Here is a 14,037-nt window from a genome sequence, read left to right as displayed (position 1 = left end):
GCCAAAACAGGAAAGCAAAATGCACATAGGCGTTATATATTTCTTTGTTTCTTCACTTACTTGTCCCCTCAAAAGATGGTTCTTCAGCCATAGATAGTTATCGGTTGCCAGCCACTATTATTGTCAGGCTTTCAGTCTTGTGTGGGAAGAAAGACTGAATGTCAGGGAGGTTATTAATGATGAAAATATAGAGTCAGCCGCCAAATGAAGCCTTGTTGCTGCTGACACGGCCTAAATATACCCCGGTGAGAAGGTGATAAGAGTGGCTTCACCCTGTGTCCTTGCTCCCCAGATGTTTGCTGTACCCCCTCTGCCAGGGGACCTAGCGGGTATATGGGGAGAAGAATGTACTGCAGGCAATTGTTGGCTTTAGAAAGCAGTCCCGACGTAGGGCCTTGCTCTGTCAAGGGAAGCCATTTGAAAACCTATGCTCTGGGCAACCCTGCTGGTGGACGATATCACTGCTAATTCAAATATTTACAGGAAAAGGGGGAGATTCCAAAGAGGCCTAGATTCCCAGTTTCTCAAAGATTTTTCCGTTGGTAGGTTATCCAGTCTCCTAATTTTTCTCCCTTCTCTGCCAACTTTTTGGTGCTTAGAAGCCCCAGCTAAGAACTAGAGAGATAGAAAAGACCTGAAACTCAAATCTGTTCGTTTTGTGACCTTGGTAACATATCCGAAAAAGGCTTTGGAGGTATTCTTGCACTTACAGTGCATATCATTTGGAACCAAGTGAGAATCTGTGAGACTACTTCTGTCCCCTTAACACATGCTTTCTTTAATCAGTGTGGAAAAAGATTTCTGTCGAAGTGCACCATGGGCCCTTGTGTGCTGGTAAATGTTTAACAACCACCACCTCTGGGGTTGTGGGGCTGGGAGGTGTAAATATTCCTGCAATGGCCAATTTCAAGCTACCAATGTGGTATCATCAAATGTTCAGTTGGAAGATACGTACACAATCTGCTCTTAGGAACCAGTACAAGCTGGTTTCTGCAAACCACTGCACCACTGAGTGTGGGTTTGACTGAGAAAATATATTCACATAAATTGCTTGTCATTGTATCAATTAACAGTCCCGGATCTATTTCTAAGGTTTGGGAATGGCAGTATTTCTAGGGTATCATGACTCTTGTCATTGTTTGAGGCTAAAAGGAAAATTAAATCTCTGATAGGAACAGATCAAAAAGGCAATTTAATAATGTACATGCACATTACAAATTATATTTCATATTAAAACTTTTTTATACACAAAGTCATAGATCTTCCGCATGACATTTAGTATATTTCTTATTTAAAGTCAATGGTTATAAATAAAGTTTGGTCTTAATTTTATGAATGAGTTGAATGGAATTGTTTTTAATCATTTTTTTCTAAAATTTGAGCACAGTCATGTGTTTTAGCTAGAAAACGACTCTATTGTCAGAAGGGATGTAATGTACCCACTTTATAAACAAAATTTGACTTACAGGGCTCTTCAGTGACTTTTCAAACTAAATTTAAATTAGCACACAAGTAATCACAAGAACTGAAATCTGAAATCTTTCTTCCAGTTTAGTAACAGGTCTATAACATTTTCCTCTGCTATACTAGATGAAACAAAATGTGCTGGAGAAAAATTTCCCTTCACAGTGGCTCTCAAGTTCTTTGCATAAATTCTATGAAATCGAACTCTCTTCTCTTTGTTTGTGGGCTTATTCATCCTGAGAGCGGTGATTGAGTTATTAGTACATGTGGGACACGGTCCGGGTGTTGGGAACAAACAGCCCTGCCATCACAGAGAAAGCACAGGGGTCCAGACTGCCTTCTTTTGCCGCAGAGTCCCACAGATCCTCATGAGGAATCTGACATGATAAGAATTCTGTGTTTTTAATATGTGTGAATCCCTAGTTTAATCACCTGATTGAAACTGGGACTTTTTTTCTGGAATGTTCAGGGACCCCTGCCTCAAAGAAATGTTATCCCCAGAAATTAGAAACTGAGAAGTACAGACAAGCTAATATTTTGTTTTATAAAACCTAAATAACTTTATTCTTGAAGTTGCCATATGGCAAATGTGTGTATATCTAATTTTGAATTTCAGCGATGCATTTTAGGGATTCTAAGGATGGAGAAGGAGCCAGGGCATCATTGTGTGTGCTTTAAAAGAGAATCCAGTGGGTGCTACGCTGCATTTACCCTGATGAGGGAGAGACTCATTGGCCTGGCTTCTCAACACCCCAGTTTTCCTGTTGAGGCAGGGAATCACACTTACCTGCATAATATAGTTGTGCTTTAGCAAATGCAGCTGTTTTTCTACACTCACTCTAAATTTGCAGAAAGCTTGCAGAAGAAAAATATGAAGAAAATAACAAACGAATGCAGGAGTTGAGATCTCGGAACTTGGAGTGGCTAACTGTTGGTGTACTCCATGTAAGTGCTCTCTTGTTTTAAATGTTACATCAAACCTTTAATTGCTTCAGATTCATCACATTCATGTGGCCAGTCCGGTAGGAGAAGGGACAGAGCGGGGAAAAAGAGCATCCAGATCAACTTTGTCCAATTCTGGGTGGAGGTACTGGGGTTCATTTTAACATATAGGCCAAGGGTGAGTGATGACACTAATTTAGAGTAGCTGTACTTAGAGATGGATCAACAGATTCATCCAAAACATCAAGTGCCTACTGTGTACAAGAAAACTCAATCAGCATGGAATGAACAATTGATGAGTAAAATTATGACTTTGCAGAGCAAATGTGTGTATATCTAATTTTGAATTTCAGCCATGATATTTTTGCCTCACCTCTTTATCCCTTGTTCTCTTTCCATCTTATTTTTTCTTCTTTCCCTTTTTTTTCTCTCTCCCATCTATATCATTATGCATTGTGTTTAATAACCTCTTTCAAACTCTGAATAATTACTTTAGATGTCCAATAATAAGTAGGGTTGCAGAGTCACATGAAATGGACCCTGATCATATCCTCAGCATCACAAGCCCCTGAATAGCAAATACCATTTTCTCTAATGGTTAAAGACATCTCATGGGCCTTCGTGTAGGCTCTGATACTTAAAGTATTTCTTCAGGATCGTATATGGACAATAGATATCAACCCCAACTTCCTAGCTCTTCTGGTAAAAGCAACATGGGAAGGAGTCGTTTCTATGGAGAACTTTATGTCTCAAATTCTGGTTGTTCATTCACTGGAGATCTCTGCATCTGAGGGAGATTCTTTTTCTTTGGCGGGAAGAACCAAACCCCCTGAGGCTGTGGGGCTGATCTCTGCAGTCTGGGGACACTCATTCTGCTGTGGCTCAGTGATCAGAGAGGCTTAAACCCTGGGGCATTTCAGGGGCCCCCAGCAAATCTCACTGTCAGCCAGGCAGAGCTTAGGGCCACTTGTTCTCTGCCCCCATCTGAGAGGTAATCCACATTTCTCAATTATTTAGTGGTTGAGTGTTGTCGATTTCTGAAAACCCAAAGTTGGACCAGATGCAGGGGTCCCACCTTCTCTGACCTTAGGAGTCTCTATTTCTTGGACCCTTTAGCAAATAATGTGAAGACAGTGGTGACATGTGCTCAGTCCCACTTGCCCCCCTCTCTGCTTATCTCCAACTCCATTAAGTAAAGCCAGCTGTGGGATCTGTTGTGGGTCCCAGAGACATGGAAGATGAGATCATTCCCACTCATAGAACCTGGTGAAGGGAGATGCTTGGGTCTTGCAGATGGTATCTTCTCGCTGGTTCAGTATTGCAGACAGGGTTGCTCAGCAACGTACCCCCCCCACCACCACCACCGCCAGCCTCCCAGGTATCTTGCCCTATTTTATGCAATTATATCAGCCACTTCCCTCTGGCCCCTCATTAGCATCCCATCTTCTCACTTTCAGATGTCACTTTCTCTTTAGGAAAATCCTTTTTGACCTAGTGGGGTCCACAATCGACTGGCTGTTCTCCAAATTCTTATGGCTTACAGCAATGTTTCTCAAACTTCAAAATTCACCCAGATCACCTATTGGTTTTGTTAAAAGGCAGATTCTGATTTGGTTGGTCTGGGGTGGGGCTTGGGATGCTGAATTTTTAACAAGCTCCCTGGTGATTCTGAGGCTGCTCATCCAGGACCATGCTCTGATTAATAATGGACAGAAATAGAGGCTCTTGAAAGCCATTCACCTTCAGAAGAAGGAAGACCGGGAAAAGCCACGGATTAACAGACTTTCTTATAGACTCTCTAGGAAAAAAGCTTTTCTTAGAACGGAAGTAAAGGAAAAGTGACCTGGGGCTTTCTTGTTCGCCCCAGGAGGAGAATGAAAAGAGAGGCTAGGCAGGGAAGAAAGGCAGTTAATCATATTCACAGGCACAGAGTGGGGCAGGTTTAATGATATTCAAAGAACAAAGGAGAGAGAAAGTGGGAAGCTAAACACTTTGCAGAGGGACTGAAGGGTTTTAAACATCTTAAGAAAAGGCATCAGTGAGCTGGTAAAGAGGAAATAAAATGTAAGAAAGAAATTGGATTAATCAGATGCAAGAGACTAAAGAAAAACATGAAGAGGAGAAAAGGAAGAAAGAAGATAAGGCTCCTGTCTCTGCTTGTATACGTATTTATGATTTCATTTCTTTCTGATTTCACTGGGGCTCTGTTCTCTGTTCCTTCTTCCTTCTCTCTTGCCAGCTGATGCAAAAGTGCTTTATATTTCAAAAGCAGTCATATGAGATAAAATCAGAGTTAGGGGAGAAAATGGGCTGGCTCTGTCATTTCTTAAACATGTTATAACAATTATTTTTATATTTATATTTTATAAAAATTATTTGAAGCATTTAGGAGAATGACTTGTTTTCTTTCCCAGACACTAACAGGACCTTTTATTTTGGCAGTCATTTTCTGCTTGGCTGAATTTGGGCTTTGAAATCTGGTTGCATAATTGAAGGTGGAATCATGTTAGGCATCATTTCTTTAAAGGATGGTAGCTTAAAAACAACTGGATTCCATAATACTGGTCTTTCTTTTATCCTGTGGCACTTACAGTTGTGATGGTGCCAAAACTGGGTTTCTGTGAGAAGTGTGTAACTGATCAGGTCTCCATATACGAAATAGTAAAGAGGATCAAAGATCAGAGCAAATCCTTTCTAAGAGAAGCAATTATAACAATTCTATCTGTTCTCTTCAAAGAGAACCTCAACAAATCAAAGTCAATTGACGGTCCAAATTCTTATTTCCTAGTAATTTCTGAAGTAGAAGTGAAAACACACTTCATGCAATCTCTCTTCTTTGTTCTTAAAGTTGCCTGTGTGCCATCGGTGATCCTTTGAAATTCGAAACCAATTTCACCTCCTACAGCAATTATACAGTACAAAAACTGGATGTCCTAAAAATATTTGATGAATGTATTTTCACAAATTCTGTGCCACAGAGTGGCATGGCTTTGTTTCACTTATTCATTAAGATGAGTTTGAGCTTTTCCTTCTGTTTTTAATAAAAAGACACTTTTGGACTTGTTCTCCATGAAAGCCACTTATCAAGGAAAATAGGTCAGTTCGGCATTAGCTCTAGGTTGCAAACACACACACATACAACAGAAAAAAGAAGAAGAAGAAGAAGAAGAAGCAAAATGATCTATTGAAATACCTACTGATATATTTGAGAAATTTAACTTTTACTTTTTTTTGAAGTGTGAGTTCTTTCATGTGGCCTCTTAGGTCTCTTTCATTAGGAAACTGGAATTCACAGAAACATAGCACTGTTAAAACTAGATGAAAACTTGGAAGTCATCCAAGCCAACAGCTCCATTTCTGAGATGAGGAACCTGAGCAGGGCTGGACTAGGGGGAGGTGGAGGTGAGCCCCTGGCTGCAGAATTGCAGGGGTAATTGTTCTTAGCAGCTGATCACTCCTGCTCTTACATGAGCCTGAAAGTGAGTACCTCCTTCATTGTGCACCTGGGCATTCCTCCTGCCTCACCCTAGTTAGTCATGACCCTGAAACTGGTGCCATGGAAGGTTAAGGTCACCTGCTGAGTTGGTTCAAGGCTGCTTCTCTTCTCCGAAACTGCCTTTCTGAAATTTGAAAGTGGTATCATGTTTAAGGGAGAGGATTTGACAGACTTTTATTTCCAAATAGTCTTCTAAAGAATATTGTTTCATTTGTGGTAATGCTGTCTCCTTCTATCACCTTCTCACAAACTGTTAATTATCTTCTCAAGGAATTTGATGACCTGACTTCACAGAACCTGTCTGAGTCTCAACCCATTCCTTCCGTGGACCTTGGCCCACTTGAGTCAAGTACAGAAGACACCATAGCTGACCTTGGAGATCATGGTATGAGTTTGTGTCAGTATTTGGAAGAGTTGGCACATGGGTTAGCATGGCTGACCCTCTAGTAGGCCTGGCTGGCCTCTGAGAAAAGCCTTGGATGGATGTAACCACCTTCCAACAGTCTGCCAGAGTTGAGCTGGGGCCAGGATGAAAAGGAGAGAAGCCAAGGGATTTGTCTGTCCTCTTCTATCTTCTTTGTAATAGATGACGATGAGTTAGAAACTCATACCACGTGAGAAACCTCTTCTACATGAGTTAAACAATATCATTAGCTGACTCTGGAATAGTGTAGAACTGTGAATGCCCTGAAGTACTATTTCCCTCTTCTAGAAGTGATTTCCCTGGCCTTCATAAATTTAAAGTGAATAAATGAAGTTAGGGTTTGGAAAATCAACTATGTGGGTGTGCAATCATTGCCAGAAGAAAAGTGCTCAGAGCTGTGACCCAAATGGGAGAGAGAGAACATAGCTTAATTGTAAACACATGAATTTTGGAGTCCAAAGCTGCCCCCATCAGGGAAGCTGCTGGCAACTTCATCTTTATAGATCTCAGTTTCCTTACTCATGAAACAAGAATAATACCTCCTTTGGGGTTGTTGTGAAAATCAAATGAGAGTAGTCATGTGATGTGCTCTTGCCTCCGTGCCCAACACACAGTAAGAGCCGAAGAAAGGGAAACAGTTTATGACCTGGGAGGGAGGCTTATGACCATGGGGGCCATCTCAGTCCTGTACCACCCTCTCCAGTGTCTAGGACAAAGTGCCAGGAATAGTGTAGTCACTCAATAAATATTTCTTGAATGAATAAATGATATGTTAGTCTGGCCCTCTGAGAAGCAGATATCAAGATGGGAATAAAATGCAAGGATATTTTTAGGGAGAATGTCTGCATAAAAGCATTAGGAAGGGAGCTGAAAAAGGCTGAAACATCAGACCATGATTCAAGTCATGTTCCAAATGAAAAGAGAAAGGGTTGGTGGATGTGTACTAGTCTGCTAGACAGACAGGCAACCAAGACATCAACAAAGTTAGCCATCAAGGGCTTGCTTTAGTATCCCTGCTGTACTTTGGCAGTGGTAGTAGCCTCTAAGAGAATACAGGGATGAATTCCAGACCACAGCCCTGGGGCCACTGGCCAGTTATGCTCCTTGTAGTGGGAGGTCTTTGAGGTACGTCCTCATGGCTGCACAATGGTATAACAACTCTCCTGCTCAGTAGTTGAGTTCTCTTTCCAAACTGAGAGGGAAGGTGGTGAAATTTGGATTGACTGGTCATCTCAGCCCAAATTTGCATTTGATGGCTTCCTGACAGAGCTTTTAGAACTTGTGTTGCCTCCTTCACCTATAAGGAAACTAGCACCTGAAGCTCTCTAGGTTGGCATTTGCCAACCTGTTGTGGAAGCCATCTGGTAACAGGGGTTATTGACAAACATGTATATCAGATGGATTTGCATCTTAGAGCCTTTTTAGGTATTTCTTTAATATACTGGTAATTTCCAAAGGTAAAACTTGGAAGAACAAAAATATCCCATGGGCCTTTCTTTCCAAAAATATAAAACTGAGAGTTACGCTGTTGGGTAGCTCTTGATATGGATGGCTTGTGCTTTGCTGTAAGGCAGAGCCATCACTATGTATAAAGAGGAAGCCCAGAATAGGGTACTGTGTTGGTGGTCTAGGATCAAGAAGTCTGGGCCCAGCCTCTGGGTCTCAAGGAAGAAATGTACTTATTCCTCATTTCATAGATGAGAAACTGAAGACATTATGTAATTTGCTCAAGAACTCAAAAGTGTCTGCTTTCTAGAGCAGCACCCTTTCCATTTTCCCCAGAGTGTATGTATTGGAGGTGGTGGGTAGGAGCAATAGAGTCTCAAGAGGCAGACAAATGAGTTGGACCTTTAAAAGGCACAGTCTTTGTGTGACTCTATACTAATTTTTGTGAACTGTAGTAGTCAGATTATTCCTAAGCTAGCCCTGACCACAGGTTGCACCAGCTATCAGGAGGCTCACGCTGATGTCCTCCTTTGTCTTTTGTCATGAAGGTTTCAATATGGTAGACTGGGTATTGATTTACCAGCCAAACTGGAAGTGGTCAGATCTACTCCTCTGACTACCTTATTTTGCTATAAGGAAACAGTACTTAGGTCTCCCATAATAAGGTGTCTGATCCAAAAAACACATTGTAGTTTTAATCAGGCCAAATGCCTTGTAAAATACACTAAATATTCTCCTTATTTTTTTCCTTCCTATAAATTCATATTTTTCTAAATTGAAAAGGGAGATTTAAAACTATGAAAACATAACCTTTGGGTTGATGATTGATTGGGATTGTAGGCTACTACAAGATTATTAGTGATCATATAGCTTAATCATGAAATTTTGAGATTTGAGACTGATTTGTTGATGAATTCTGAAGTGGTTATTTTCCTCATTCTCTTTGCCTTTTAGAAGATTTGACTCCAAACTTTCAGCACCCAGAGGAAGTTTTTATTTACTTTTCATCTAGCATGTATATGTAAAATAAAATTACACAGTCTTTTTTTGAAGCTTCTACACCAAATGTTTAATCAGTCTTTGATGTTGGATTGGAAAATTCCCTCTGGGGTGTGAGGAGTTAGTTGCAGAGAAAGAAAACAGAGTAAGATGTTATTTACATTTGATATGCATTTCGTTGACTATCGCTGATTTAATCTAGCCAAAGTCATAGATAACCATTATAATCAAATGAGAAAACAGAACTGGAACATTAAAGAAATTATCCCTACCTAACCCCTTACATGTAATACTGATGATTTCTTGCACATTCATTCCTGCCAGGGATTTCATTGCATTTGCCTTATTTTCAACAGCTCCCAGTTGAGTTGCAGAATAGGGTTTCTTGCAAAGCTGGAGTAGCCTGAGGCTCAGCAGCATGGTGTAGACAGAGCATGGCTCTCAACCCACCTGCTCAGATGCTAAGGATTCACTGGAGCAGGCCTTGGCTGCCCACCCATGGTCTGACCAGTTGTCACTTAAGTAACCTTTCAGCTACTCCTTGAACAAGTTCTGAACCCCTTTCCTGTGTTCAGAGTAAGCTCTGACCTTGCCCTGCGTGGGGGGACTTGTCCTTTGTTTGCCCATAAGAAGTCCACATGCCCTTTGCGGTTGTAGGCTACTCTCTAACTTATAGATGTCATCTCCTCCCTTTAAATATCTAAGTGGAAATACAGTATTTGAACTGTTAGACAATGATGTATTTTTATTATTTTCATTTTAAAAATGAAAACACTACTGACTCTGCAATTCTACCTCTACATAATTACCTAAGAGAAATAAAAGCATGTCTCCAAGAAGATCTGTTCACAAATGTTCTTAGCAGTTTTATTTGTAGTACCAAAAATTAGAAATAGTGTCAACCAATAGATGAATGGGTAAACAAACTTATAGTTTATCCATGCAACGTAATACTTCTTGGCAATGAGAAGAAACAAACTATCAATACATACAGCTATATGGATGAATATCAAAAATATTGTGCTGAATGAGAGAAGCCACAAACAAAGGAGTTCATATTGAATGATTGCATTTCTGTGAAGTTCTAGAATAAGCAGCACTTATCTGTAGTGATAGCAATGAGGCCAGTAGTTGTCTGGGAACTGGGAATTGACTCAAAGGGCACAAGGGGATCTTTTGCAGTGATGGAAAATTCAATATCTTGATTGTGGTGGTGGTTTACCCTGATGAATATATTTATCAAAACTCACTGAACCCTATGCTTTATATGAGCGCATTTTATTGTCTACCAATTATATCTCAATAAAGGTGATAAATAAAAAGAACATTGCTAATAAGATAGCCAGAAAAAAAAGGAAAGGAAAAAAAATGCATTAAGAGTAATGCCTCAGTCTGTGCATTAGCTAATAAATGAACAAGAGAGACTCTGGTGAGGTCAAGGAGATAGAAGGCAACTAGGAAAATCTCTAGTATTACTTGGGACACAAAGTCCTTAGTCCAGATAGTGATCATGGAGTTTTCTTCTAATGTCAGCTGAGCAATATGCCTTTCTCAAGGAATGTTAACAGAGTTTTGGGGTCTTCAGAGGAAAACTAGCTTGAAGATGAGGGGCTGGGATCCCTTATCTCCTCTCTCCAATCTTCATAGTTGGAGGTGTCACACTGGTGTGGCAGGAACCCATACCAGCAAGTCTGACAGGACTTTGTGTCCTCTGAAAGCAGCCCGAACATCCTACAACAAAAAGTAACAGCCCGGACACTGAAACCAAGCCCAGAGAAGCTGGTAGAAGCTGCCTGGCTTGTTAGTCCACAAAAAAGACCAAGTGCTGGGGCGGGGGATGCAGGGGCGGGGGGCCGGGGAGGCAGTCAATTCTATGTTCCTGGATGTCCCGCCACTCCCAGAGCTTTAAATGCCTTAATGACTTCATTTACAAATATAAATTGATGGTGATCTATTTCAGATTTGGCATACATTCCACTGAGTTACATTTGTATTGCATGGTAGTGTTTCCACCTGACTCTCATATTTCCACCCAGGAATAAGGGCTCCTGCAGACACTCTAATTTCCTTAGCTTTAGAGGATAATTAAAATGATAATTAAGATGTGCTGATTCTCTACCCTGAGGCATTATTTAATCATATAGACTGTTCCTTCCACATGACAAGCTGGGTAGGTGCCTCTAACTGAAATGTAAAGGATTGTATCCAATTTGAAAACTTGAAGTGATTGCATACTAACATCTGCCCTGCTGGCCACTTCACTATTGTGTCCTAAACAGGCAGGAGAGAAATAAGAGGAAAATCAGTTCCCAAGAACATCAGTTACTCATAGAGCAAATCAGCACCTGTGGGCACCTCAAACTAATTTCTCTGTCTTGCAAAAGCTGAATGTGATTCCCTGGTCCGTCCATCCCTTAGCCCAGTGTAATTTACACAGTAGTTATTGCACTGAAGGTGCTGCTGGTAGGCCAGAGAGCATGCTCCAGTGGCCTTGCTGGGCCTGTCATGGTCATGTTGGGAATGAATCAATTAAGCAGAAAATTAAATAAGCACCAATCATGGCTTTAAGGTCAGATAGACTACGAAATATGATAGAATAAACCTTCCTGTACTATGTGCTTCAGACAGCACTTTGGACATAACATAGGATGGTTTTTCTTTGGCTGATGAAATTTTTTTCCATGCCTGCAAGTTTCACAGCTGTGCTCGGGGCTCCAGCACCCACTACCAAGAGAACATCATTCTGACGCCCGAAGGAAGTTAAGCTGTCACAGAAAACTAATAGAGCTGTAGCGGATAGCATTTGCTTCCAGTCAAATCACCATCTTTGAGTCATATGCTAATTTTTTGGAAGGAATTGAAATATTTTCCTTGGGTGTTTGTGTAGGCCAGGCTTTAATTTAGATATTTGTGATAGGAATTTAAAATAGTGTCTTCTCTGATCTTCATCAAGGGGCTGGTGTTGTGCCAGTGCGGGCCACGGCAGTATCAGCCACCTCCTGCGTCCCCTTGTCCGAGTCTTTCATTTTGGGAAGTGAAATAGCACATCTCCCAAACAAACAAAAAACCTTTGTGGCAAGGAACTGTGGCAGCAGTACCTAATACCTTCTGTCATTCATGACTAACTGCATTTTCCACTGCCTTCTCTTCTTCTCTCGCTTCAAAAAAATTCAAAATAGAAAAATAGGAAGCCTACAGAAAGGTTCGGAGTGACTGTCATGTTTCATAGTAGCCCGTCTGTGTGCGAGCAGTATAATGAATCCGACTTTTTCTAAATAAGTCCATTTTCCCACACCTGTCTGCAGAAAGTGATGTTTGTGACATTGCCAGCATTTGCAGCTCACCAGTTAGACTTATCTCTGAGACTGTGGGGAGAGTTCTTCATAAACTCATTATTCTGCGCGTTGGTATCCCCATGTGAGAACACATTTTTAGGAATGTGTCGTATAACTCTACATACCTAGCTTCCCAGCTATCCGTGTATTTCCTGCTCACCCACTGGCCTGTCCCAGTTTCTTTTCCTGGCCATGGCTTCTTTAAATTATTAATAGGAGTTCTTACTCTTAGATATTAGCCAGCTCAGTACAAGTTTGTAGATGAGTTTAAGATGCCTGCAGGCTTTCACTGCATTTTGTACCTGGGCATTTGGGGTTGTAGAGAGAACAAAGTGACTTTACCGTTTTTATATCTCAGATTCATTTTTCTCTTGTGAGTCTGGGAAAAGTGAACATACCCAACCCCTTTCCCCAGCTTAACCCTACATGGTCTGCTTTCCTGGCTTTGCACAGCTTAGAACTAAAGGAACTCCCTTCCTTCCCTCTGCCTTCCATCTCCTCACAGCCCCGTTCTAAGAGATAATAATTTAACAGTTGGCATTAGTGGGTGCTTATGAATATATTGTCTCTAGCTATGTATTTGGCCGCCTTTTATTTGTGAGATTACACGTTTTGAAGAAGACTAGCCTTTGTGTGTTCATAGTGTTCGCGATGAGAAATTTTAGTGGTACGCTAGAGAGGGCTAGAAAGTGACTACTAGGGGACATCTGGGTGGCTCAGTCAGTTAAGCATCTGCCTTTGGCTCAGGTCATGATTCCAGGGTCCTGGGATGGAGTCCCACGTTGGGCTTCTTGCTCAGTGGGGAGCTTGCTTCTCCCTCTGTCTGCCACTCCCCCTGCTTATGCTCTTTCTCTCTAATAAATAAAATTTTTTTAAAAGGTGACTTTTGTTTAAGAAAAAGCAAGGTTTGGAAAATTAAAAGTTTTTTCCTATAGCCCCATTAGCTCTGTGTCATTGATGATGAGAGTGGGTCAGTGCCCTCATTGTGCAAGTGTGTTCCGAGGCCACATTTTCACCTATTCCCAGAAGGCCATTGAGCCATCTTGATGTCATTCCATACCTCACCTCTTAATTTTTACTGTCAGTAAGTCATCCTCCTACAAATGTTGATCTCACAACTTAAAATTCCACTAAATAGGCATCATGGTAAAAATGAATGTTTCCCATTATATTGACAGTATTCATTGATTCCAATTTGATGACACCACCAAGAAGCACTCACAGTACAGAAGCATGTCACAGCACAGCAGCTGAGAGCCAACGGGCCAGTCCTTCATTCCTCAAAGCATGGTCTGATGACTGCATCACTAGCATCCTGAGAACTTGTTAGAAATGTAGAATCTCAGACCCCAACCCCTTACTGGGTCAGAAGATGCAAAATCCCAGTGATGTGTATATGCTTTTAAGTTCAAAGAGACCGAGCTGGACCCTAAGCTCAACAAAAGTGGGGACTACGTCTGTCTCGTTCATTTTATTCCTACCTGCTGACACAGTGACTGGCTCTGAGTTGGTGCTTGGTAAATATTTGTTGAATAAATGATTAAATCTGAGGGGAGAATTCTATAAGAACACTAATGCTTTTTGTCATAAGCAGCATACATTTCTTGCAGAGATAGATTCAGTTGGGGAAACAGTGGAATAACAAGTTGCCAGGAGAGGCTAATTTGTGTGCACTGGTGTTCCCTGTAATTTTTGCTTTCTTCTAAAGGAGATGGTAATTTCTCTCATTTTACCAGATGGATTCTGGAAAGAGGAAAAATAAAGGAGGAGTGTCAGAGACATGGAAATGGAAATCCTCCATGCATGCTTTTTGAGTCCCCTAGCTGTTGCCTCTTCCTTTGTAGATACCCCACCACTTAAAGAAGCTCTAATGTCAACCACCACTGTGCAAAAATAGGGTTTCTTCTGTGCTACCCATAGAACAGTATTTA

At 41.1% G+C, this 14,037-nt stretch overlaps 1 protein-coding gene across 1 annotated transcript in view; it reads left to right on the top strand.

The window, feature by feature from the left end:
* The window catches only part of NEK11 (NIMA related kinase 11), a 244,359-nt gene that overhangs the window by 100,929 nt on the left and 129,393 nt on the right, over nucleotides 1-14,037 (top strand). The window contains exons 11-12 of the mRNA XM_080823107.1: nucleotides 2,316-2,409; nucleotides 6,173-6,287. Coding sequence (XP_080679233.1) covers nucleotides 2,316-2,409; nucleotides 6,173-6,287 — 209 coding nt within the window. The remainder of the gene's footprint in view (nucleotides 1-2,315; nucleotides 2,410-6,172; nucleotides 6,288-14,037) is intronic.

This window comes from Martes martes (genome assembly GCF_963455335.1).
Source record: "Martes martes genome assembly, chromosome: 1".
Classification (NCBI taxonomy): Eukaryota; Metazoa; Chordata; class Mammalia; order Carnivora; family Mustelidae; genus Martes; species Martes martes.
The sequence above is the reverse complement of the archived record's forward strand: the minus strand, read 5'-3'. Positions and strand labels throughout refer to the sequence as shown.